The sequence below is a fragment of the Gorilla gorilla genome, chromosome 5, assembly GCF_029281585.2.
Source record: "Gorilla gorilla gorilla isolate KB3781 chromosome 5, NHGRI_mGorGor1-v2.1_pri, whole genome shotgun sequence".
Lineage (NCBI taxonomy): Eukaryota > Metazoa > Chordata > Mammalia > Primates > Hominidae > Gorilla > Gorilla gorilla.
In genome coordinates, this window is record NC_073229.2 from 50,164,886 (window position 1) to 50,192,807 (window position 27,922).

Consider the following 27,922-nt stretch of genomic DNA (forward strand, 5'->3'; position numbering starts at 1 on the left):
AGGCCTTAATGTGGAATTTAACTACAAATACTAACAACCCAATGGTACCACAGTCTATCATTTCCCTACCCTGAAATCAATCTCTCCTACTCTAGCCACCATTTCTTTACTTTTAAAAATGTATGATTTTGCTCCTTTTCTTCCCATGTGTGTCAGGCCCACTCTACAAAGGTTGAATCCTGGCTTGTCTGAGCCCGTGTGATCCCACAGTCATTCCAATGTGTGAGAAAGTGGGTACTGGGAACACTCTGGAAACAGTTTAGTTGCTCCTTATAAAGGCACACAGGAAAAAGTAGTATCCTTTTCCTACCTCTGGGAGTTGCTGTGAAAGAATAAGAAACCTAAAGCTGCTGCAGGGGTCCTCCGACCATCGCAGGAAAGCCGACGTGCTGTGTATTAAGAGAGATGAGCGATGAAGTTCAGGATCGCTGGAGGTGCCACTGGCCAGCTGAGTTGAGCAATCCTGGAGACAACCAGCATTGGATCTAACGGCTATGTGAGATCATGGGTTAAAAAAATAAAGCCTGCTAGATGGGATTTCCTGCTATTAGCAGCAGAAGGCATTTTCATTGGAATACTCATCTTGGCCGGGCGCGGTGGCTCGAGCCTGTAATCCCAGCATTTTGGGAGGCCAAGGCGGGTGGATCACCTGAGGTCAGGAATTCAAGACCAGCCTGGCCAAAATGGTGAAACCCCATCTCTACTAAAAATACAAAAATTAGCCAGGCTTGGTGGCAGGCGCTTGTAATCCCAGCTACTCGGGAGGCTGAGGCAGGAGAATCGCTTGAACCCGGGAGGCGGAGGTTGCAGTGAGCTGAGATGGCGCCACTGCACTCCAGCCTGGGGGACAAGAGTAAGACTTTGTCTAAAAAAAAAAAAAAAGAAAAGAAATATTCATCCCACACATTTTCGTTCTTCTTTATAATTCCACACCACAAGTCTCATATAAAATGAGACAAATCATTTCCTCAACTTAGGGAAGAAAGCCTATTTTATTGCAACTCTGGAATCAAACAGATCAGACATAATTATCAGCTTATTATATTCCTATAGGATTTATATTCTTACAGGATTTCTATGTACTTGTACGTACCTGCTATATATGTACAAGTAACATGCAATATAGCTAAAAATAAAATATGCATAAACATTGAATTTGATTGAAAGTAAAATAATTGTCTCTGACAGTAGAGAAATTATGTTCAAATGATTATTACTTTGAAATAGGCTTCTGCATTGATTATGTACCGTTTAGATTTGACATATTTGATACTGACTCTCAAAACACAATGGAGAACCCTCCATTTTCTAAATTTGTCATTCTCTGAAATCTGTACAAGTCCTTGGATAATATTGTATTATTGAAGTTTCTGGAATGAAAAATTATATGCAATTTACAGTTATGGATATGCAGTATTTAGAATAGGTTAAGGAAGAGTTCCGATTGACTTGCTAGCTGGTTTCTCATCTCATGTTGGCCAAGTTGTTTCAGTTGTTATAATCTGTTCTCAATTTTTATGCATTGCCTTTTTAAATGTCAGGTTTACTTTTATTGACAAGTAAAAATTGTATAGTATATTTATGTTGTACAGCATGAAGTTCTGATATATGCCTATAGTGTGGAATGACTAAATCAAGCTATTTAATATGTGCATTACCTCACATACTTATGAAATACATATAAAAACCATTATGCTATTAGGAAATAATCTTCCCTTTTTCTTTTCTTTTTATTTTTTGTCTTTGGAGCCAGGTGGAACAGATGATTTTTAACTCTGGGCTTCAGAAAAATTTAATAACGTAGTGCATTTGTGGCACACAGGGGAGTACAGATGCATGGGAGGCCATAGGGTTAGGTCAAGGGGAGCACTAAAGTTGAAGATGAGGCACTGCCATCAATGCTGGGACTTCAGTCCAAGGGCAGGAGCTGAGGAAGCCACAAGGATGGACATTTTCTGCAGAGTTGCTGAACCGGTAGCAACCAGGGCCTGAGAAAGTCCTCTCTTGTGGAAGAATAAGAGCCAAGCAGGAAAGCTTTTCATCATGCAAAGCTGGGGCAGAAGGTTCCCCCTTGAATGTGGTCATCTGCACTTCAGCTCACGAGTCCTGCAGAGAGAGAGGAAAGTGTTGTTTTCAGACCTGGTTCCACTAACAGCTTCTTTTCCTCTCTTTCAAGGACTCAGATGAGAGCACTGCAGGAAGAAGAAAAACAAGTTCCTAAGTCTCCCTGAACCAATACTCCTGCAGAGCACAGGCCTAAGTGGAGAGGAGGAGTTTTGGTATAAATTGCCTGATCAGGAATTTGGATCCAAAGTCTTTCCTGCTATTTCTGTCTCATGCCTTATCACCTCTGCCATCATTCTAGGAAAACCGAATCTGTTTCTAAAAGAGGATTAAAAGGTATTACCTGTTGGGTGAAGTCCAGAGTGCCCTGGGAAAAAGAGGAAAAGATATACACTTAAAAGATATGGAAGCAAATCTATTCTCCCAACACAATGTCCTAGTCCCAGATCTCCCACCTGAGATTTCTCTAACACCACAACCCACACCAACCAGGGCAGAGAGGGGCAGAAACAGACCATGTGACCCATGAAGCATGACATGTCTGTCACAGGATCCAGTGTAACTGCATTAGCCTTAGTGGCTCTTCCTTAATTTGCTCCAGGATTTCAAACCAAAGGACCCTTAACTAGTTAACCTTTCTCTTATCTCTGCAGGCCACAAGCTATTATGCTTTTTACATAGTAACCATGCATTAATGGTTTCTGGATTAGCAGGGCATTGGAGGTCATTTGTGGAAAGAAAGGCTTTATCCAGGGCCACTCATATACTGAGAACTAACCTCAGCAAAGCCCTATTTCCTCCTCTGGAAAAGTCTATGGAGAAAGCCGCTACCAAAGGCTCCTCACCTTTCTGATTCTTGAAGTAGATGAATAGCCCGGCCCCAAGGAAGAGCAGGCCCAGCACAAAGCCCCCGACTCCACTCAGCATCTTGCTCTGTGCAGATTCAGACCGTGCTCCTGGGAGAGGAAGCCAGGTTTAGTGATTTTTATCTCAAATTGAACCTTTTTAATTGAGACCCTGCAATATTCATAGCTTTGAAAATGGGGAAGAAGGCTGCTCTGTAAGAACTAAAATAACTAGCCATTTCTGGAGAAAAAAAAGGTTTTCAAATCACACTGAACAGTTACAAGTTTCAGGGATCAAATTCATTCTAATATTACAGTCCTGATGTAAGGCACGACTTCAACATCTGATAAACAGAAAGCCTGAGACTCAATGAGGTTAAATAGTTTGTCTAGAATGACAGAGCTAATAAAAGGCAGAGCTGAGATTGGACTCCCCTCATATCAGGTAGGCCCCTACACTTCTCCTCTTCCCAGATCACAACAAATAACTCAGATCAACAGCACCAGAAACACAGTCTCAGACCCAGAGGCAGGGTCTGGAGCCCTGGGAGAGGGGGTGACCCTGACCTGTGACATCATGGGGAGGTTCAAAACAGGGACAGCCTCTCCTTCCTGCCAGGAATGACTGCTTCCCCAGAGGATACAGGTGTTTCTAGAAACTATACAGGGCTACCCCCAGTGACCTGTGCTAATGGAGATGAGAACATGGAGCAAATGAAAATAGGATGTGGGAGATGAGAAACCTGACACTCAGGGATTAGTAAAGTTCGCTTCTTGGTGGTTGAGAAATTTATGAAGTCAGAAAGCTGCTCACTCCATTCCACTGTGAGAGGGATCGTCACGCTTGGGTGCTCCACTTGGCAGGTGTAAACCTCTCCACTCTGAGGAACTGTTTCCAGCATCACCAGAATCTGGAAGGTCCAGTCTCCATTCTGAATCAGGCCTGTGGACACCACCCCAGCCTTCTCTTCCTGGCCGTTCCGGAACCACCTGACTTCAATGCTGCCTGGATAGAAACCATTCACAGAGCAGACCAGGAGGTTGTGGTGCTGCAGGGTCTGGGTCCTTGCAGGATACACAGTCACCTTAGGCTCAACTAGGAGAAAGGAAATGTAGAGGGAATGACTCAGGAAGACAGAGTGAATCTCCCTTTTTGGCTGTTTGTCTGCTTCTCTGTAGACCCAGGCTCTGGCCTTGACCAGGCCTCCAGCACAGCTGGCCATGAGGCCTCACAGTGTCATCAGCCTGGAATTTAATCTTTATAGTGGGGGCTCATTAGATTTGAGAGATGTGAAAAATTGTGTTTGTTTCTTCATCACTTGAAATTGGGATGCATTGTCAAAGTGTTTACAAGTCTTTGAAAGTACAGAGTGTAGTAATTAAAACTGATACCTGAGCCAGGTTGCCTGGCTCAAATCCAAGGTCTGCCTTTTACTGGTTGATGCTGGAAGAGTTTTTCGATTCTTCTGTGTCTCAACTTTCTCACCCATAATAGAGGATAATTATAGTAATTTACCTCTTGGGGTTATATGAGGATTAATGCACGTAAAATATATAAAACAATGACTGAAGATAGCCTTTAATTTATGAGGTCATAAAGCTTCTCACTCCATTCCACTGTGAGAGGGCTCATCACACTTGGGTGTTCCACTTGCCACCTATTTATCATCCTTGTACAGCTTGAGAGGAAAATATGATTTAAAGTAATGTGGATAGATAAAGGGACCGAGTAGGGTACAAAAGGAGACTGAGTATGAATGTTTAGGAATACTACTGCCATGCACTCACACCTTAGAACACCACAGAAATGGTTGTGCCCCTGGGAAGGTAGGACAGACAGAAATGGTTCTCCAAATCTTTAAGTTCCCAGGAAAGCATGAGTCATAAAGCAGAGAGAAGGATTAAGGAAAGTTATTTTAGTTTTGAAAATTCTTACATTTACATTTAGCTGATCAATGCATCTCCCATGCAAACAAGCATAACTATTATTATACTATCATTGTAAAATAATTTTTCTTTCCAGAATGACATTTGGATCAAGGCAGGCAGGGTCTGGGACTCATTACTTGGGGTGCTTATGCCTAGGAAAATCCCTAACACTAGCAGACTCTCAATAAATACATTTTTTTTTAAGAAGGAAGGAGAAACCTGGAGACAAAAATACCACAAAATGATAGATTTAAGATGGTTTGTAAACCATTAATAAAAGTTTTGGAATATATTTTATTAAACAGAAATGTCCAAATTCTTAACATAGAAAAGAATTTTCAAAATCAACATACAAATCAAAAACTGGAGAAAATGTGGAATCAAATATCAATAAAGTGTTAATAATCTTACAGTACAAAGAACCCACAAAATCACTGAGAAAAATACTAAGCCCTGGAGATAACAGAAAATAGATCATTGTCCATTACCTACCAAATACAATAGGGAATTCTTAGAGCAGTAATTATAATTGGGCAATAAATAGGTCAAGATAATTCAAAAGAATTCCAAATAAAAAAAAAATTAAAAATTAACCAGAAACATATACTTTCAACTTTTGGTGAATGTCATAATAAAGGTCAACAAAGGGGAAAGTGAGATAAGTTGTGTCACAACTATTATATATAAAAGAATAATAGGTAAGTAGTAGAAAACTATTAGCATTATAATAAAATAGTAAGTGTGTTAAAATTTTAATCAATAAGTTAGTTTCACAGTCATTTCAACTATGTAAAAATATACACACTAAGAAAACAAACAGAAAAAATAGCAAGAAATTTAGACCTAAAGAAGCTTCAGAGGTGCCTCAGAGGTCTCCTCAATTCCCCTAGAAATTAATCTAATGCTTTTGCAAACAAACACCACACACTTTTATTTCAGAGACTGCATGAAGGGTGTGTGCCAGGGACAGTCTGGAACTGGCCTCCTCATATTATCACAAATCTTCCACACCCCTCAGCTCTCCTCCCCTAAACCTTCACCCCAACCACACACACCTTACACTTCCCTTCCCTGCATCTCTAAGGACATGAGACAATCAAGGTCTCCTCTCTCTCCAGCCCCCTGCACCCACCTCCCATGTCACCTCCCCACAGAGGCCTCCAAGGATAAGAAGAAGCCCCCTCCTGCTTCCCCTCCCACAAAGGCCACAAAGACAAATCCACACTCTACACACACACCTGTGTCCTCAGAAGTCCTTGCTCAAGATTGAGAGGATTCTAAATGCTCACAGATGGCGTGCTCCCTCTCTCTATCTCTCTCTTCCTCTCTCTCTCTCTCTGTCTCACACACACACACACTCACACACACTCAGATTCCCAGCTCACAGGGACTCAGGCCCCGCCCCCCACCATGCTCACCTCGCCGCTGCACTGTGAAGCTCTCCACAACCCCGTAGTTGTGTCTGCAATAGGTGTCCACCGAGGCCCGCTCGTCTTCCAGGACGTCCTTCTGGCTGTTCCAGTACTCGGCGTCAGGCCGCCCCAGCTCCGTCACCGCCCGGTACTCCCCCACGTCGCTGTCGAAGCGCAAGTCCTCCTCTTGGTTATAGATGTCTCTGTGCAGATACCGCACCCGCTCCGTCCCGTTGAAGAAATGACACTCATACTTATCCTGCTTCAAGAAACGTGCTGTGGGGACACGAAGGATCCGGTCACAGGGGCGGCCTCCGGGGAAGATACTGACAGAGACGCCGCCATCCGGGGCTCCCTGGGCGGGGTGCGGGCACTGGGAACCTTAGCTGATCCCAACCATAACCCCGACCACGCGCAGCCCAGAGGCTCATCCTCCGTCTTCCTGAGGCGAACGGGGTGTCTGGGGGACCAGGCGGGAAAGCCCCTTCTGATCCCAAGGCTTTCGGGACCCCCTCCCCGCCTCCAGCCTATTCTGGAGACCTCCAAGCAGGAGCTGGAGGAGGATCCGCCCAGCACCGGAGCCCGCGCCGCCTCCTCCTGGGAGCCTCCACCCCAAAGACAATCTCTGCTCCTTCTCTCATCCCACAGGCTTTACCCGTTCCCTAACTCCCACCGCGTTCATCCTGTGAACACTCCCTTAGTGATGACCTTGTGCCAGGCTTGCACTGCCTCTGGGAATCCAAACACGGGAAAACAGACCTCTCCACTCCGCTGGGGGAGCTTAAAGAGCAGTAAAAGTGATGGCCAAAAACCAAACACACAAGAGCTTAGACAGGAATGAGAAATGTCTGAAGTGTGGAGTTCCAGAACACAGAGTAATAGGATGATCTCAATTACATGAGGGTGCCAGAGGAGGACCTTCTGAAGGGTGACAGTTCAGATGTGACTTGGCAGGTTAAGCAGGTGTGAACCAGGGGGCGGAGTGGAGACTGTGTGTCTGTTTGGGCAAAACGGGGGAAGCACATTTCAGGTTTAGGAAATACCATGCACAAAAGCTTGAATTGATGAACTTTTCCAAGAAACTAGAACAAAGTTCACTAAAGCAGAGAGGCTGAGGGGAAGGAGGGTAAAAGATTAGACTGGAGACATCACAAGAAGCCAGGTATTGAAAAGCCTCGTGGGTGGCGTGGGTGGTGTTAGGATCTGAGATTTATGCTAAAGACAATGGGAAAGTATCAGAGATTTAAGGAGAATAAAACCATGATCCCATGAATGTCCACAGACCTTCCTTTGCATTTCTAAATCCACAAAGCTCAGATATTCAGTTAAAAGAAATTTGTTCATAAAACTTATTTGGCAAATTTCATCTGATAAGAGTAAGGGGTCAAAAGTGTCTCAGAGCTCTTATTGGTGACATGAGCTTCTGTAGTTTCAATACATGTAAACATACATACATATATGTGTGTAAATATACACATATGTAAAATACTATATATTTCAGATGTTTTTGTCTTTATGTTTGATTGAAGTGTAAAAATGACAAAAATAACTGAAAAATAATCCTCTGGTTAAAAGTGAAATGAATAAATAAAAGCATTTTACATTATGAATCATATCAAATGTAGAATCACTACAGAAATCTCAGGCATGTTAGTGAAAAATAATTGCAGAGCATCACTATTTGTGACTTATAAGGGCAAGTTGTTGAAAGTTAATAGAGGTAGTGCTGACCAACAACTCATGAAAATGTTGAAAAATATTGCATAAGGCAAAAACTAACTATGAAGCTATTAAACTTGCATTGACTAAATGGATTCAACAAGAAAGTGGTTGAATTTATGCAACTGTCTACTTTTGCATAATGAAGCAAGCAAAAATAAACCATAAAGAACTGAATTGGGCGCTGAGTGTATAAAAGATGTGAGTCTAGAATTTTCAGAAAGAGCACAGTGTGAACCAGTGCTCTCAGCCTCAGCACTATTGACATTTTGGTCCAGATAATTCTTTGTTGGTAAAGGAGGCTGTTCTGAATATTGTAGGTTCTCTAGCAGTGTCCCTGGCTTCTACTCATTAAATATCAGAAGAAACCCCTGTTGTGACAACCGAAAATTGCTCAAACATTGCCACAAGTTCCCCAAGGGTGATGGGAGGGAAAGGAGCGGTGGTGAACGATCCCTGGGTAAGAACCACAGGTGTGAACCATCTGAAAAAACCTGTGTTGAACAAGCCACTAGTGGTTATGGAGCAGCTGAGAATTGTATTGAAAAATATCTGTGAATATCTTGGTCCTACATAAAACGAATGTTTTATAGAATTCTGGTCCCAATACAGTGCTATCTTTCCAGAAAATGAACTTGTTGAGAACTAAGATTTACTGATTTCCTTGCATTACCAACCAGTCACCAAATCATATCATTTGTCTTTCATATCATCTTCTTTCTTAATTTCTCTGCCACTTGTCCACTAATTATCTGTAGTAGTGAATCACAACCACAGCTATTTTATTCCCATTTAATGCCCCAACTAACTCACGTCTTTCAGTCTCCCACTCCCAACAATACTAGCAGGCATCAAATTACCAGCCTTGGCCAGAGATAGAACTCTTGGTTTTGTAGTCAAGTCCCCTCAGAAAGGCAGAAACCAAGAAAATGACGTTCTCATACAGTTTACAAAACATGAGCAGGTCCCCAGACTTTGTGTAGAGACCTTCACAAAGCTCCCTTTGCCCTTTAGAAATGATGGCAGAGAGGTGTGCACCCTGGATCAAACAATGTCTATCTTTCTATTCCTAAATTATGTAAGCACTTTCTTTACAGACAGAATGTTAAAAAATAAACATTTGTAAAGTCACTTGTCACTGTGGCTTGCATGGCTAGCACTGTAATCCATGCTCATGTGTCCCACTTAGGGTTGACAGATTTGACAAATAAAACCAGAGGATGCCCAGGTAAATCTGGATTTCCAGTAAATTGTGGTCGTGTGTCTGAAATTCAGATTTAACTAGGAACCTGTTTGTTATCTGACAACCCTAGCCCAATTTGCTAGTCAAACCTCAGAAGAAGGAATGATTTAATACTTCTTTATGTTCTTCAACACATGCCTATGATAGACTTATAGAACTTTTAAAATGATAAATGCAAAATGAATGAAAGTTTCTTTTATACACTGGAACTAGAAGCCCTTGCATCTCTGCCCCCACTCTAAGAAACAACCTGGTACATATGAATATTAGAAATTTTGTCAATAATTCAGACACAATCAAGTCACTACTCACTAATGATGGAAAAACTCTCATATTCTAGAATCAGAAAATATGAATTGAAATATGACCTCTTTTAAATGGGTCAATTTTTGCCAACCATAAGCCTATTTGTAATCTATCAAATGCATTTTATAATAATCCTCACAGGATTATTTGTAAGTGTGAAATTTAATAAAGAGTCTTCTTAGCAGTGATCACATAATAAACACTCAAATGTATTCCCATTTTAATTTTTTGATCCCTATAACTGGAGCTCACATTATTTTTTCTATTACATGATTCTAAAGCAATTAGTATCTTCATCATAATTTTGCAATTGTCTTCTGTTCTTCTATTAGTTTCATAAAGAATTGTCATTCTGAAAACAGAGGGCAGAAACACTAGTTTATGTCTAATAATGCAGTATACCTAAACCTCACACAAAAGGCACCTGCTGACATAGAAGAAACGGACTTTCTACATGCTCAGATTTAAACTGCAATCTGATTTCTAGCACCAAATTTGTGATACTGGGTTTTACTTATAACCTTTCAATTTTAGATTCCAGAGATGTACATGTTTTTATATACCACAGATACAGCAGGATCATTATTGAAATTGCATACTGAAATTCATAGGCCTGGTACACAGTCACTGCAAAATGTTACATGGCATATATGGATGGAGACCAGATTCATTTTATTCATCACTCCATTCTCATGACCTAGAGTAGTAACTGGTATATTCTAAGTCACTAATAAATATGGGCTGTGTGAAATATTGGCTGTGTGACCTCTTCATGAGCAGTCACCACTGCACACAGGGGCCCTCTAATATTTCCTTCATAATAATGACCGAGCATCTCTGGTTCACAGGTCCTCCTGCTTCTCTTCAGCCTCTTTAGCCTTCTCCTTTTGATCCAGCTGGCTCCCTGAACCCAGAGCACAGTCCTTCCCTGAAGCTCGCTACTCGAAACAGTCAACCTTAACCTTGTCCTCTCTTCTACTCGCTCTTCAAATGGTCCAATCCAGTTTCCTCCCTGGATACTCTACTGACTGCAAATATCAGCTCCACCAATCCCAGCCGTTGCTTCTCTGTCACATTCTCACTTCACCCTCCTCTTAGTGGTACTCACCACAATTGGCCTCTCCCTTCTCCTTGAAAAAAAAAAATCTATTTTTCTTGACTTACACATATGATGTAATCTTGGTTTTTTCCCAACATCCCTGGGCTCTTTCTCAGTCCCCTTTGCTGGCCTGTGCCCTCTTCTTTTTTCTCCAGACAATCTCCCTATGTAACCTCTTCCACTCCCTGGAATTTAACACAGTACACCTATTGATGCCACCAACATAAATACCTCCAGCCCTGGCCTCACCATGGGTCTCTTTTTTTTTTTTTTTTTGAGATGGAGTCTTGCTCTGTCACCCAGCGGGGAGTGAAGTGGTGCGATCTCGGCTCACTGCAAGCTCCACCTCCCTGGTTCACGCCATTCTCCTGCTTCAGCCTCCCAAGTAGCTGGGACTACAGGCACCCGCCACCATGCCCAGCTAATTTTTTGTATTTTTAGTAGAGATGGGGTTTCACAGTGTTAGCCAGGAAGGTCTTGATCTCCTGACCTCGTGATCCGCCTGTCTAGGCCTTCCAAAGTGCTGGGATTACAGGCATGAGCCACCTTGCCCGGCCCACCATGAGTCTTTTAAATGCTATTGACCTTCTGATTGCTCCACACAAATGTCAATAAATCATCTCAAACTTAAATAAAACTTTTATTTCCAACCACCCACTTCAAATCATTTCCTCCCACAGTTTTCCCTATCTCAATAAACACCACCACCTTTCACTAATTTGTCAAAACAAAATCCTTAGGAATAAGCTTGATATTTCTACCCCCTTTACAGTAATCCATTAACAAGGTAAGCAAAATCCACTTTATCTTTTTCACTGTCTTTATCACTAGTGAACTCAAGCCTGTTTTCCCTGAGGATTCCCTGCTGTGCTCCTAAATAGTCTTCCCAACCACTTGTCAACCCCAACAATCCAATCCCCACAGAGTAGCTAGAATTAGTTTTAAAAACTCAATATAGGCCAGGCACGGTGGCTCACACCTGTAATCCCAGCACACTGGGAGGCTGAGGCAGGTGGATCACGAGGTCAAGAGATCAAGGCCATCCTGGCCAACATGGTGAAACCCTGTCTTTACTAAAAATACCAAAATTAGCTGGGCGTGGTGGTGCACTCCTGTAATCCCAGCTACTTGGGAGGCTGAGGCAGGAGAATCTCTTGAACCCAGAAGGCAGAGGTTGCAGTGAACCGAGATAGTGCCACTGCACTCCAGCCTGGTGACAGAGCAAAACTATATCTCAAAAAAAAAAATTAAAAAATAAAAAAAAAAGAATATAAATTGACTTTCCTTGTAACCATCCAGTAGCTTCCCATATCTATTTAAATAAAATTCAGGCCATGCGCAGTGGCTCACGCCTGTAATCCCAGCACTTTGGGAGTCTCAGGCGGGCAGATTGAGGTCAGGAGTTGAAGACCAGCCTGGCCAACATGGTGAAAGTCTGTCTCTAGTAAAAACACAGAAAAAATAGCTGAGCATGGTGGCAGGTACCTGTAATCCCAGCTACTTGGGAGACTGAGGCAAGAGAATCACTTGAACCCGGGAGGCAGAGGTTGCAGTGAGCTGAGACCATGCCATTGCACTCCAGCCTGGGCAACAAGAATGAAACTCCCTCTCAAAAATAAATAAGATAAATAAATAAATTAATTAAATAAAATAAAATTCAAATTCAAATTTCTTACCATGGACATCAGAACCTGATATGATGAGGCTCCTGACTTCCTCTCTGCATCCTACCTCATCTTCTGCCACTGCATTTCCTTGCTTGCTCACTTCAGTCCCTCTAGCCTTCTTTCTGTCCCTGCACATAATTTCCCACACCAGGGCTTCCCCCCCAATTCTGTCTCCCTGGAACTTTCGTCCCTTAGATCTTCACGACTGTCTACTTATTTTGTTGTTTCAGCTGGATGTCACTTTCTCACGTAGGGCTCCCTAGACATATGAACTAAAGTAGGTGAATCCATTTCTCTCTTTTCCACAAACCTGATGTCTTTTCTTCAGTGCACTATGACTCTCTGAAATTTTCTTCTTTGTTAAATGCTTATTGGGTTAGTGTGTGTCTCCTCTACTCTTGTGTAACCTCCTTGAGAGTCGGGACCCTCTCTATCTTACTCAAATAGAATGATTTGAACCTAGAAGGGAGCCCAGTACAGAGTAGCTGCTGATAAAAATAACTGTGGTTTATATTAATAAACCATGGTTCTGGGAACTGATCACTGCAAGGATCCTGGAAAGCAAGAAGGGGCTCGAGCTCCAGCACTCTTTCAATTTGATGTCACACTAGACCCCTTCTCCTCCCGGTGAGAAATACAGGCAAACTTCTTCTTTCTCCTCCTTCTAATTGGAAGAAGAATTCACAGATAAAGAAACAGTGATTTAAGAAAAAAGAAATTTTTCATTGAGATTCATTGCCTGGGCAATGAATTCACCGTGCCTGGGCGCGGTGGCTTACACCTACAATCCTAGCATGTTGGGAGGCCAAGGCAGGAGGATTGTTTGAGTCCAGGAGTTTAAGACCACCCTGGGCAACATGGCAGAAATCTCATCTCCAACAAAATTAGTTGGGCTTGTAGTCTCCACTGCTCTGGAGGCTGAGGAGGAAGGATAGCTTGAGTCTTGGAGGCAGAGGTTGCAGTGAGCCTAGATCGGACCACTGCATTACAGCCTGGGTGACAGAGCCAGGCCCTATCTCAAAAAGAAAACAATTATCTCTTTCAATGGATCTCACAGTGCTAAGTGTCCATGCAAGCTTTAGGGATTTCTGGATATGATGACAACATAGCTGGGGAAAAATAGAGAGAAACTGGAGGAAGAGGTAAGCAGACATGGCTAATTAAGGAAAACTGAGGGCATGATGGGTGAACCTATGAAATTTAGGACAAGACCCCAGTAAGACAATGAGTTCCCAAGACTTGATCATTAACTTTCAGTCCTATGAGATGTGAACAATGTCCACATTCTCTCTGTAACTCCACACAGAGTATATAGTTTTAACCTTATCAAATTTCTGATACTTGACTATTTTTGACTTACAAAAATAGAATTTCATATAATTTGTCCTATGTTAGTTGAATCTCTTCCTGTCATGTCTAGTTAGAGCATGTAGGAGTTATAGGAGCAAATAGTATAGAAAGGTTAAAAAAGGTTCATAATAAACTCTAACCTGGGCCAGGTTTTTAGAGGATGCCTTAAGTCCTTTAGGCACCAAAGAATACCTCATAGATGCCCTTTAACTGTAGGGTGACTCCACATACTAAAGATCTCAGCTTCAGCTCCAAGGATTTTTCCCCATAAGAAAAAGCACTAAGCATAACTTCTGTCAGAGACCTTGCATACATTACAGGGTAAACATTGGAGTTCAGAAAGAAAAGAAAGGAGGTAATGGGGAGGCCACTGGGTCCATTCTCACATATGAGGAAGAGGGGCCAATATCACAGGTTCTGTCAAGGGCATAACACAGGATCATCTAGGAGAGACCCTTTGAATTCCCTTGACTCCCACAAAATTTTCAGAAAAAAACTCGTTTTGTCTGACATAGGTCAACATAATAAAGGGAAGTGCTGTATGGGGAATTTATTTTAGCATCCTTATTTCTAAATCTTCTAAAGACCCTGAGGACGTGTGATGAAAAGGTTTCATTGGTGGAGATTTGAGAAGAAATGACCTGTATGGAGGCCCCTTACACAGTCTCATGGAGAGGGCAAGTAGTCAAGCTCCTTTTGTAGAGGAAATAATTTGGGATCCCATGATAAAGATGGGCAATCTCTGAAGAAAATGTCACAATTTCTTAAGGCACCTGGCCTGGGCACAATGTTAACAAAACTCCCTATTTTCCCCACCCCATAGTAGCTCAGCACCCACAATGTGCACTTACGTCGGGTGTCCCCAGCCAAAGCCAGTGGGGAGCTCAGCACCATCAGTGTCACTGTCAGCACTGCCATGTAGGAACCTCCAGGGAGCTTCAGACACACCATGCTGGAGAACAGGACAGGACCAGGGGCCAGAGGAGCAGGCAAGTCTCAGGGAGAACTATGATCCCCCTCCACCCACATTCCAAATTATGGGGAGGAAGTTACTGATTTCCTTCCTCCTGGTTTGGGTACTCTCGTGTTGGAGAACCAATCAGCATCTGAGTTCAATAGCATCATCAGTTGCTGGTCAGAGATGCTGTATGAAGGTCCTCTTCTGAAACAGAATTTCCTTATTTAAAGGATTGTTTTAAATTAGTACTTGAAAGATTTGATCCAGTTGCATGTAAAACACTTTAACTGGGTCCCTATTGTGAGCCAGCTCTGTGCTGGTCAGTGATGTGTTCACAAGTTTGAGCCTTGTAAGAGCATTCATTTCCCACTTGACAAGACAACTGTTTGCAGAAGTGAGTGTGTGAGTGTGTTTAGGAGTAAAGGAGATGGAGGGAACATGGTTGTAAATTGGAGACCTTTAATCTGGTCCTTATTGCACCGTATCTTAATGTTGTAGATTTGGGAAAATTATCTCATGTCTCACAGTTGAAATGAAGGCACTGCAATCTTTCAGGTCTTTCAATACTGGAAAATGCTGTGATTCTGTGGACGCCTGAAGGAGCAGCAGCCCCGGGTATCTGATAATATGACAGAATGACAGCTACTGACTAGAGAGCTTAATCCGTACCTATTTACAGGTAGGGATGTCTTTAATAAGTTAAAGGAAATGGAAAGTTTGTTAATAATTTAATCTGAGTAAAAAGGTTTTTTTTCAAGCGTGTCTCCTGATGCTGCCCCCAAGTTTAGTGGCACCTCCAGAACACACACAGGCAAGGGGCTAACAGGGGCCACCTATGTGCAATGGAGGGTCTGAAGGTGCCTTTGTATAGCACTTACCCTAACAATATGATAAGGTCAACTGTGCAGTCCAAGTATTCGTGGGTCTGAGAGATCGATCAAAGACTGTGAAAGTCAGCTGTTCACAGAGCAACTATCTTTTCTTTTTTTTTGAGGCGGAGTCTTGCTCTGTTACCCAGGCTAGAGTGCAGTGGTGCGATCTTGGCTCACTGCAACCTCCGCCTCCTCAGTTCAAATGATTCTCCTGCCTCAGCCTCCTGAGTAACTCTGACGACAGACACGTGCCACCATGTTCGGCTAATTTTTTGTATTTTTAGTGGAGATGGGGTTTCACCGTGTTAGCCAGGATGGTCTCGATCTCCTAACCTCGTGTTCTGCCTGCCTTGGCCTCCCAAACTGCTGGGGCTACAGGCATGAGCCATCATGCCTGGCCACAATTCTGTTTTAAAATAATTAATACCCTCCCCCTCCCCCTCCCCCCTCCCTCTTTGCACGGTCTCCCTCTGATGCCGAGCCAAGGCTGGACTGTACTGCAGTCATCTCTGCTCACTGCAACCTCCCTGCCTGATTCTCCTGCCTCAGCCTGCCAAGTGCCTGGGATTGCAGGTGCGCACCGCCACACCTGACTGGTTTTCGTATTTTTTGGTGGAGACGGGATTTTGCCGTGTTGGCTGGGCTGGTCTCTAGCTCCTGACCGCCAGTGATCTGCCAGCCTCGGCCTCCCGAGGTGCCGGGATTGCAGACGGAGTCTCGCTCACTCAGTGCTCAATGTTGCCCAGGCTGGAGTGCAGTGGTGTGATCTCAGCTCGCTACAACCTCCACCTCCCAGCCGCCTGCCTTGGCCTCCCAAAGTGCCGAGATTGCAGCCTCTGCCCGGCCGCCACCCCATCTAGGAAGTGAGGAGCATCTCTGCCTGGCCGCCCATCGTCTGGGATGTGAGGAGCCCCTCTGCCCGGCCGCCCAGTCTGGGAAGTGAGGAGCGCCTCTTTCTGGACGTCATCCCATCTAAGAAGTGAGGAGCGTCTCTGCCCAGCTGCCCATCGTCTGGGATGTGGGGAGCGCCTCTGCCCCGCCGCCCCCTCTGAGATGTGAAGAGCGCCTCTGCCCGGCCGTGACCCCGTCTGGGAACTGAGGAGTGTCTCTGCCCCGCTGCCACCCCATCTGGGATGTGAGGAGCCCCTCTGCCCGGCTGCCCAGTCTGAGAAGTGAGGAACCCCTCCGCCCTGCAGCCGCCCCGTCTGGGAAGTGAGGAGCGTCTCCGCCCGGCAGCCGCCCCGTCCAGGAGGTGGGGGGCAGCCCCCGCCCGGCCAGCCGCCCCATCCGGGAGGCGGGGGGTGCCTCTGCCCAGCCACCCCATCTGGGAAGTGAGGCGCCCCTCTGCCCGGCCGCCACCCTGTCTGGGAGGTGGGGAGCACCTCTGCCCGGCTACCCCGTCTCGGAAGTGAGGAGCCCCTCTGCCCGGCTGCCACCGCTTCTGGGAGGTGTACCCAACAGCTCATTGAGAACGGGCCATGATGACAATGGCGGTTTTGTTTAATAGAAAAGGGGGAAATGTGGGGAAAAGAAAGAGGATCAGATTGTTATTGTGTCTGTGTAGAAAGAAGTAGACATAGGAGACTCCATTTTGTTCTGTACTAGGAAAAATTCTTCTGCCTTGGGATTCTGTTAATCTATAACCTTACCCCCAACCCCGTGCTCTCTGAAACATGTGCTGTATCCACTCAGGGTTGAATGGATTAAGGGCGGTGCAAGATGTGCTTTGTTAAACAGATGCTTGAAGGCAGCATGCTCGTTAAGAGTCATCACCACTCCCTAATCTCAAGTACCCAGGGACACAAACACTGCCGAAGGCGGCAGGGCCCTCTGCCTAGAAAAACCAGAGACCTTTGTTCACATGTTTATCTGCTGACCTTCCCTCCACTATTGTTCTATGACCCTGCCAAATCCCCCTCTCCGAGAAACACCCAAGAATGATCAATAAATACTTAAAAAAATAATAATAATAAATAAAAAATATTAATAATTAATATTTTATGTGAAGAGTGTTCAATCCCTCATTCTTGGTTCCCATTATGATTTTCTCATTTGATTGAGGCTATAGCACTTTACTATTATGTTTCTCTTGTTTTATCATAAGGGAAAATATAAGACGACTTTGATAACTAATACATTTTAGAATGTTCAGGAAAGAGAACACTAGGGAAAACTATGAATTACATCAGTTGATGTAACTATATAATATTGAACATTATTATACATTTAGATAATTATTATGCTTTTTATTAATATAAATGTAACATCTATGATTCAGAATGGACTTCAAAGTACAACTATACTTAGAACGTTCTGCATTAATTCATACGCTACCACATAGGCAATCCTTCCTCATGGGCCTTAGTGTTTCCAGGGGCAGCATTCTCACCATGCTACCATAAAAATGAGCATTTTACTTTATACTCAGAATTGTACTAAGCGCTTTTTATACTTCATATTTTTATTTCATTCTCACATCAGCTCGGTAAAATAAACACCCTTTTCATGCTTACAGGTAGAGAGAATAAAACGATGGAGATGAAACAACTTTTGCAAAGATACAAAGCTAGTAAATGGCATACTATAGATTGAACCAAATTACATGCCCCTCAGGCTCAGCCACTATATCATAATCCTTCACATTCTATTTCTGAGAATAATGTCCTGTGTATTAAAATTATTTATATTCCTATAATTTATGGATGCGCATAGCAATATCGCTACTCATGTTAGTGAATGGCAGCAGTATACGATTTGAGGAAGATACTGTGTAGCAATTCTAGTTCCTTCAAAAGAATCCCCTCATTATCATCCTTACCCTCCCCTGGAAATGACAACATTTGCATTTATCTTATGTGATGACACCCATAGCTCCTGAGAAGTCTCCTTCTTATTAAAGGTAACAGTGACCTCAAAATTCTTAAATATAAACTATTGCTCAGAATTATTATGTCAGATTTCTCATGATAAAGTAGTAAATTTGATCATCTCAAAATAGAAGAAAAAAAGTGCCTCACTTACTTTGGGAAAACATACTTCTATTAATATAGAAAGTTCAAAATTTCATGGATAAAAGTCACTATTGTCCCTGGATTTGAGAATAAACTATGTCTCTATACCCCAATAATAATTCAATATTATTGGAAGTTGTGAAATTGCAACCAGAATATCACATTTAATTTGGTCAACAGAAAATAATAATTTACTTAGAAACTAATTCAGTCCCAGCTACTCAGGAGGTGGGTGGATTGCTTGAACCTGGAAGGTCCACGCTGCAGTGACGCAAGATCATGCCACTGCATTCCAGCCTGGGTGACAGAGGGACACCCTGAAAAAATAAAAATAAAAAGGAAAAAAAGAAACAAAAAAAGAAAAGAAGGAACAAACTGTGTAAAAAAGAAACTAATTGAGATGATGGTAATCTAGGAAATCCAGCTAAGGTTCAGCTTAGTATTTGAGGTTAAAAGGGTGGTGATGCTGGCAGTAGCGAGCTGTCCAGAGTGGCCGGCTGCAGCGGGAAATTGCAAGCGGTGGTGGCAGGAATGACTGCGGGAACCGTGGCCATGGTGGGACCCCGGTGCCCCATGTCCCGTGTGCCTCACACCCCTGAGGCAGCCAGCTGCGCTGCCCAAACCCTTCAGCAGCCGGAGGGACCGCCCCCAGGCCAGGAGCCTCCACGACTCCTGCTTTACTGCTATCACCCTGCAGCTGTGGGGAGGGCATGGAACTAGGGCCAGGCTTGTTGGGCCCGGTTTGGGAAGTGGGAGTGGCCTTGCTTTGGGGACCCAGCCAGCGGCATGATCACTGTCCCACCATGCTGAGGAAGCCCAGTTCCTGCACCTCAGGAGGAAGTTCTGCCTGAGGCTGCCCAGGGTTGTGTCCCCAAGGTGGCCACGAAGCCTGATTTTCCCGACGGCCAGGCTTGGGCGTGATCTGCTCCCCACGGTGCCTCCCCCATCCCATCCAGGCAAGGGGGAGCCCCAGGCACCCCTGAGTGGTAAGGGAAGAACTTGCAGACACATCATCCTTGCCCCAGATGCTGGCATGGGCACAGGCGAGGGGGAGCTGCCCACCCCAGGCTATGTGAAGGTGGGACAGGGGCTACCTGCAGACTCCAAGGATTGAGTGGGAGTCCTGCCCTCTACGCAGCAGGATCCAGGCCTCTCTGCACTCCATGCTTTCAAGGACGTGAAGAACCCCCTGCCCCTGCAGGCTTCCAGGTATCTGCTCCCAGTGCCTGGCTTCTCACCTGGCCTCTCCAGGCCCCCGGGTGCCCGCTTTGATCTCAGAGTGGAGTTTGGGGCCAAGCCCCGGTGCTGTTACAGCCTAGCCGGGTGTATGCATGCTCAGGGTAACATTGACACACCAGCCTCCTGCCACCTCAGCCACGGGGAAGCCGAGGGAAGATGGGCTGAGGGCAACTGGCGCTGGCCTACAGGCCCCTTGCCATGAGCAGCCTAGGTGCCATGGACGGGGTTGGGAGGCAGACAGTCTCCTGGGCAGAAGGGGGCAGGTCCCTGGTGAAGCCCCTCCTTCAGGCCAGGGAGGGATTGAAGGCTGTGGGTTGGGCTGCCAATCCTGCGGACAGGAGTGGGAACTTGTGCCTTTTCTGGGCCTGCCCCATGGCCATCCATTCCTCCCCTCTGAGGCCTGTAAAAGCCCTGGGCTCAGGCGGACTTGAGAAGAGGATGGAGAGAGTATAGAGAGAGGACAGGGACATGAAGGATGAGTTGCTGAGGAGAGGAGTTAACCTCCCCAGGGTCTCCTCTCAGCTGCAGAGTGAAGCTGCCCTCACCAAGGTCTCCTCTTTGCTGAGAACTGAGGAAAGGACAGGACAATCAGCTGCAGAGAGGAGCTACCCTCTCTGTTGATAACTGAACAGGTGTTGGGGCAACCTGGCTATGGAGAGGAGCTGCCCACTGCAGCTCTCTGAGCTGTTCTATTGCTTAATAAAGGTCCTCTTTGTCCTGCTAACCCTCTACTTGTCTGCATACCTCATTCTTCCTGGATGCAGGACAAGAACTGGGGATCTGCCTAATGATGAGGCTAAAAAAGCTGTTACACGAACAGGGTGTAGATGAGCAACAGAGAATGTAGTCAAATGCAGACAAAGACGGAATGAAAAAGCAAAAATAAATCCATATCATTCCATGTAACAAGACCATTTTTTAAAAGTAGTTTTAAGTGGACAGAAAAATTGCAGAGAAAGTTCATAGAGTTCCCACAGCCCTTCTTCCCTAAAGCATCCCTCTGCTCAGTTTCTCCTATTATTAACATCCTGCATCAGTGTGGTACACTTGTTACTACTGATGAAGCAGTACTGATACTTGTTGTTAACTGAGATCCATAGTGAAATTAGGGATAATTCTTATACAGTTCTATGGGTTCTGATAAATACATAATGTCATATATCCACCATTTAGTGGAACTGACCCAAGAGTCCCATAGGCAGTTTTTTTTTTTTTTAATAAACATAGAAATGGACACTTCTGGTCTTAAAGCTTGAAACTTACATTTGTTTTATCTGAGTTCCTTTCCAAAAAAAGATTCCCCCATGCCTCTCAAAAAGTATCAAAGAGCTGGAACTCACCAGATCATCTCATCCAGACAATGAGACTCCAAGTTCCTCATTCATCGTGATTGTTCCCTTACCCCTCTCTAGTTCCTGTTTTCCCATACATAGTTACATTTCTTCCATGCTAGATAAACTCCTAATTTTAGTCAGTCACAGAGATGGATTTGACACTGGTCTCCTATCTCCTCAGCTTTAGCACCTGATTAAAGATTAAAGCCTTCTTCTTTGGCAATACTCATTGTCATCTCAGTGATTGGCTTTCTGTGTGGTGAGCAGCAAGATCCAGACCAAAGTCCTTGTGTGCAAGATCTAGACTGTACCCCTGGTGTTTCAGTGACAAAATTATCCTATGAAGTAGTTTCGCTGACCTAAAATTGTCCCAGGCTCCACCTACTCATGCACTCCTCTTTCTCCTGAACCCCTGGAAACCACTATTTACTGTCACTGTATTTATGCCTTTTCCAGAATGTTATACAGTTGTAATTGTATGGTATATAGTTTTTTCAGACTGGCTTTTTTCACATAACAATATGCATATAGGTTTTCTCCTGTCTTTTCCTAGCTGGATAGCTTATTTCTCTTTAATGTTGAATAACAACCCACGGTATGGATGTACCACAATTTGTTTATCCGCTCACTTACTGGAGGACATCTTCGTTGCTTTGAATTTTTGGCAATTATAAATAAAGCTGCTATAAACATTCGTGCACACTTGTGTGGACAGAAGTTTTCCATGTATTTGGGCAAATACTTAGGATTGCAATTGCTGAATCTTATGGTAGAGTATGTTTCACTTTGTAAGAAACAGCCAGAGTGTCTTCCAGATAAGCCAGGAGAATAGGGTCTGGAGGCAGGGAACCTAAGGCCGTTTCATGTTGACTTCCGAATGGAACTAAATTGAAAGGAAAACTCAAACTTTCTATGCCTAATTAGCAAAAGTTCCAGAGACTACTCCCTTTGTAACACCCCCCCTTTACTGCGTGACAAATGGGAAACTGAAAGTACCTCTGATTGGTTGTTTTCAACTAATCAGATGTTTGCACAGGAGTGTAACTTTGTAACTTCATTTCGGCCTCGGATTGGTTGCGGAATTGTTTTCCTCAAAATTTCTACAGCCCAGTGATAAAAATCCTAGAAAAGCAAAATAAGCACAAATCAAGATGGCATAACCTTGTAAGACTTAACGAATAAATAACAAGTTTCTTTACCTATGGTTTAAAGAAAGCAGACTCTTAAGAATGTTGCAAATGGAATAAGTGTTAGCTAACATATCTACAGTTTTAATATAAAATAAATAGGTGACAACAGAGAATACACTCAAACTCAGACAAGTATGGAATGAAAAGCAAAAGTAAGTCCATATCCTCCCATGTAACAAGACCATTTTTAAGGCAGTTTCAAGTGTATAAAAAACTTCCAGAGAAAGTTTAGGGAGTTCCTACATACCTCCTTCCCTAAAATGGCCCTCTGTTCAGTTTCTTTTACTATTAACATCCATACAACTAATACCCCTACTTGTAGGGTTAGGAATGGCTACTGCTACAGGAACCAGAATAGCCAGTTTATCTACTTCACTATCCTACTACCACACACTCTTAAAGGATTTCTCAGGCAGTTTGCAAGAAATAACGAAATCTATCCTTACTCTACAATCCCAAATAGACTCTTTGGCAGCAGTGACTCTTCAAAACCGCCAAGGCCTAGACCTCCTCACTGCTGAGAAAGGAGGACTCTGCACCTTCTTAGGGGAAGAGTGTTGTTTTTACACTAACTAGTCAGGGATAGTATGAGATGCCACCCAGCGTTTACAGGAAAAGGCTTCTGAAATCAGACAATGACTTTCAAACTCTTTTTTTTTTTTTTTTTTAGACGGAGTCTCACTCTTTCGCCCAGGCCAGACTGCAGTGGTGCTGTCTCTGCTCACTGCAACCTCTGCCTTCCAGGTTGACGCCATTCTCCTGCCTCAGCCTCCAGAGTAGCTGGGACTACAGGCACCCGCCACCATGCCTTGCTAATTTTTTGTATTTTTAGTAGAGACGGGGTTTCACTGTGTTAGCCAGGATGGTCTCGATCTCCTGACCTCATGATCTGCCCACCTCGGCCTCCCAAAGTGCTGGGATTACAGGCGTGAGCCACCGCGCCTGGCCAGCCTTTCAAACTCTTATACCAACCTCTGGAGTTGGGCAACATGCTTCTCCCTTTTCTAGGTTCTGTGACAGCCATCTTACTATTACTCCCCTTTGGGCCCTGTAGTTTTAACCTCCTTGTCAAATTTGTTTCCTCTAGGATCCAGGCCAACAAGCTGCAGATGGTCTTACAAAGGGAACCCCAAATGAGCTCAGCTAACAACTTCTACCAAGGACCCCTGAACTGAGCCACTGACCCTTTCACTGGTCTAAAGAGTTCCCCTCTGGAGGACACTACAACTGCATGGTCCCTTCTTCGCCCCTATCCAGCAGGAAGTAGCTAGAGTGGTCATTGCCCAATTCCCAACAGCAGTTGCGGTGTCCTGTTTAGAGCGGGGATTGAGAGATGAAGTCAGCTGGGCTTCTGGGTCAGGTGGGGACTTGGAGAACTTTTCTGTTTAGCTAGAGGATTATAAATGCATCAATCAGCACTCTGTGTCTAGCTAAAGGACTGTAAATGCACCAATCAGCACTCTGTAAAAATGCACCAATCAGTGCTCTGTGTCTAGCTAAAGGATTGTAAACACACCAATCAGCGCTCTGTAAAATGGACCAATCAGCACACCGTAAAATGGACCAGTCAGCACTCTGTAAAATGGACTAATCAGCAGGATGTGGGCAGGGCCAAATAAGGAAATAAAAGCTGTCCACCCTAGGCAGCAGCGGCAACCTGGTCAGGTCCCCTTCCACGCTGTGGAAGCTTTGTTCTTCTGCTCTTCACAATAAATTTTTCTGCCACTCACTCTTTTAGGTCTGGACTACCTTTATGAGCTGTAATACTCACTGTGAGGGTCTGTGGCTTCATTCCTGAAGTTAGCAAGACCAGGAACCCATCAGGAGGAACAAATAACTCCGGACGTGCCACCTTTAAGAGCTGTAAGGCTCACTGCGAAGGTCTGCAGCTTCACTCCTGAAGTCAGCCAGACCACGAATCCACCAGAAAGAAGAAACTCCAGACACATCTAAACATCTGAAGGAACAAACTCAGGACACACCATCTTTAAGAGCTGTAACATTCACCGCGAAGGTCCGTGGCTTCATTCTTGAAGTCAGCGAGACCAAGAACCCACCAGAAGGAATAAATTCCGGACACAGAAGGACTGTCCCATTTTACATTCTCACCATCAGTGTATGAGAAATTCAGTTTTTCTGCATTCTCACCAGCATTTACCATTGTCAGATTTTTTAGAGATTTTAGCTGTATTAAGAGTTGTGTAGGGCCGGGCGCGGTGGCTCACGCTTGTAATCCCAGCACTTTGGGAGGCCGAGGGGGGTGGATCATGAGGTCGGGAGATCAAGACCATCCTAGCTAACAGAGTGAAACCCTGTCTCTACTAAATATACAAAAAATTAGCCAGGTGTAGTGGCAGGCGCCTGTAGTCCCAGCTACTCGGGAGGCTGAGGTAGGAGAATGGCTTGAACCCAGGGGGCGGAGCTTGCAGTGAGCTGAGATGGAGCCACTGCACTCCATCCTGGGCGACAGGAGCAAGACTCCATCTCAAAAAAAAATAAAAAATAAAGTTGTGTAGTGCTGTTAGACCAAGTTCTTAATTTGCATTTCCCTGATGGCTAGTGATTTGCATGTCATTCATTGTGCTTATTTGCCATATATATATATCCTCTTTGATAAAATGTCTCTTCTTATCTTTTGCCCATTTTGTAATCAAAAAAATTTTTTTTTGAGACAGAGTCTCGCTCTATCGCCCAGGCTGGAGTGCAGTGGCACGCTCTTGGCTCACTGCAAACTCTGCCTCCTGGGTTCATGCCATTCTTCTGCCTCAGCCTCCTCAGTAGCTGGGACTACAGGCGCCCGCCACAACACCCGGCTAATTTTTTTTTTTTTTTGTATTTTTAGTAGAGATGGGTTTCACCGTGTTAGGCAGGATGGTCTCAATCTCCTGACCTCGTGATCCGCCCACTTCAGCCTCCCAAAGTGCTGGGATTACAGGCGTGAGCCACCATGCCCGGCCACAATTAAATTTTATAGTCTGCACTCTGCTATATATTTTATAGAAGAACTTTTATAGTTGATTATATATTTTCAACAATGTATTCTTGGTAATATATGTGGTTTTAAATATTTTCTCCGTATCTCTAACTTACTTTTTCTCAACAGGATACTTTACAGAACAAAAGTTTTAAATTCTGAAGAAGCCTTATTTATTGATGTTTTTGTTTTTGTTTTTGTCTTTTTGTTTTTTACACAAAGTGCTTTTGATGTCATGTCTAAGAACTCAGAACTCAGCAGGCCCTAGCTTCTGATGATTTTTCTCATGTTTTCTTCTAAACGCTTTACATGTAGACATGATTTAATTGGGGTAAATGTTTTCATAAGGTCTGAGAATTTGTTAAGTTTCTTTCTTGCTTCTTTTTCCTTTTGCTTCTTTTTTGTTTTTGTTTGGTTTTGTTTTTGTCTATGAATTTCCACTTTCTCCTGGACCATTGTTTGAAAAGACTATAGCCTATATTACCTCCATTGAATTATTTTGCATCTTTGTCAAAATGAGTTCACATAGGTGTATTTCTGGATTCTCTATGCTGCTCCACTAATCTATGTCTATCCCTGCAGTAATGTCAATCAGTATTGATTACTATAGCTATAAAAATTCTGAAATTTGGTAAGAGTTCCTTCATCTCTTTTTCCCTGTGAAATTTGTTTTACCTGTGCTAGTTCCCTTGGTTCTCCATATGCATTTTAGAATAACTTTGTCTACAACTATTACAAATCTTGCTGGAAGTTAGAGAGAAATTGTGTTAAACCTGGATATCAAATTGGGGAGAATTGATATCTTAACTATATTTAGTTTTCTAGTTGATGAACACAGTAAATCTCTTCATTTCTTCAGATTTTTTAATTTCTTTATCAGCATTTCAGCATATGGATTGTGTACATGTTCTGTTGGTATACTTATGAGGTTTTTTGAATGAAAATAATTCATGTTGTATTTTTAGTATTTGCTTTGATTTCTTTATTACTGTATATTCAAATAAAATTGATTTTTTTTGTTGATCTTGAACTCTGTGACCTTGTGAATTTCCTTAGTAGCTGAAGCAGAAGAGGAAAAGCATTCAGACTTCCACTATTAAGTATAATTTAGCCACAACGTTTTTGTAGGAGTTATTTATCCAGTTGAGGAGGTCATCCTCAGTTCCTACTATTTTGAGGGTTTTTTAAATGATAAATTAATGTTGAATTATGTCAAAGGCCTTTTCTATGTCAATTGATGGAACCATGCAGTTTCTTCTTTAGCTTCTTAATAAGATGGATGACATTGATTGATTTCAAACATTAAACCAGACTTGCATCCCTAAAATAAACGCTACTTGGCATAGTTTATGTTTATTTTTAGTTTGGCTGATTTTTTACTTGCTAACATTTTGTTAGGTAGTTTTGCATGTATAGTCATGCAGGTATATTGCTTTTTAATTTTCTTTTGCTGTACTATTTTTATGTGCTTTTGATTTTAGGAAATGCTGGCTTCATAAAGTAAGTTTCCCAACTTACTTTATCTTCCCCTCTCTTCTGTTTTCTGGAGGAAATTTTGCAGACTTGTGTTAATTCTACTGAAATGTTTGGTAGACTTCTCCTGTGAAACTATTCTAACCTAGAGATTTCTCCTATAAGTTCAATTCTTTTTATAAATATAGAGCTTTTCAATTTATCTATTTCATATTGAGTTAGTTGTAATAGTGTGTACTTCTGCACTTTTAAAGGATTCTTTTCCATTTCACCTAAGTGTTTTTGGTGTATTCCTTTGGTGTACTATTGATGTCGAAGAATCTGTAGTAATATAATATATTTCAACCCCAATATTGGTGTTTTTTTCTCCTTTTTCCTTTTATTTTGTCCTAGAAATTTGTCAGTTTTATTAATATTTTCAAAGAACAAACTTTTTTTTCCCACTGATTGTCTCTTTTTTTTCCGAGACGGAGTTTTGCTGTTGTCGTCCATGCTGGAGTGCAATGACGCGATCTCAGCTCACCGCAACCCCCGCCTCCCAGGTTCAAGCAATTCTTCTGCCTCAGCCTCCTGAGTAGCTGGGATTACAGGAATGCAACACCACGCTCAGCTCGTTTTGTATTTTTAGTAGAGATGGGGTTTCTCCATGTTGGTCAGGCTCAAACTCCCGACCTCAGGTGATCCGCCTGCTTCCGCCTTGCAAAGTGCTGGGATTACAGGCGTGAGCCTCCGAGTTCTGCCTTTATATTCATTTTTTTCTTCTTCTTCTTCTTGCTTTAGGTTATTTTTACAACTTTTCTAGATCTTTGAGGTGGGAACTGAGATTATTGGTTTTTGCACTTTTCTCTTTTTCAGTGTATACATTTTGTACTATACATAGTATTTCAAAGCACTCCTTTAGCTATGTGCCAAACATTTTGATATGTTGTATTTTCATTATCACTTCGTTGAATATACTTTTATTTTCCTTAAGACATCTTTTTTTTTTTTTTTTTTTTTTTGAGACGGCATCTCCAGCTGGAGTGCAGTGGCACGATCTCGGCTCACTGCAAGCTATGCCTCCCGGGTTCAAGTGATTCTCCTGCCTCAGCCTCCCGAGTAGCTGGGACTACAGGCACCCACCACCACCCCCGGCTAATTTTTTGTATTTTTAGTAAAGACAGGGTTTTACCATGTTGGCCAGGATGGTCTCGATCTCTTGACCTCATGATCCACCCACCTCGGCCTCCCAAAGTGC

At 43.3% G+C, this 27,922-nt stretch overlaps 2 protein-coding genes across 2 annotated transcripts in view; both read right to left on the reverse strand.

Moving 5' to 3' along the window:
* The window catches only part of LOC115935014 (HLA class II histocompatibility antigen, DRB1 beta chain), a 185,863-nt gene that overhangs the window by 36,586 nt on the left and 121,355 nt on the right, over positions 1-27,922 (reverse strand). The gene's annotated exons all lie outside the window — the stretch shown is intronic.
* LOC101131235 (HLA class II histocompatibility antigen, DR beta 5 chain) lies at positions 1,691-14,688 on the reverse strand. Its single transcript, XM_019029088.4, has 6 exons — positions 14,486-14,688; positions 6,257-6,526; positions 3,724-4,005; positions 2,910-3,020; positions 2,408-2,431; positions 1,691-2,106 (listed from the first exon to the last, which is right to left on the reverse strand). Exons 1-6 carry the CDS (start codon positions 14,583-14,585, stop codon positions 2,093-2,095), a joined length of 801 nt encoding a protein of 266 aa, XP_018884633.1. The 5' UTR covers positions 14,586-14,688; the 3' UTR covers positions 1,691-2,092.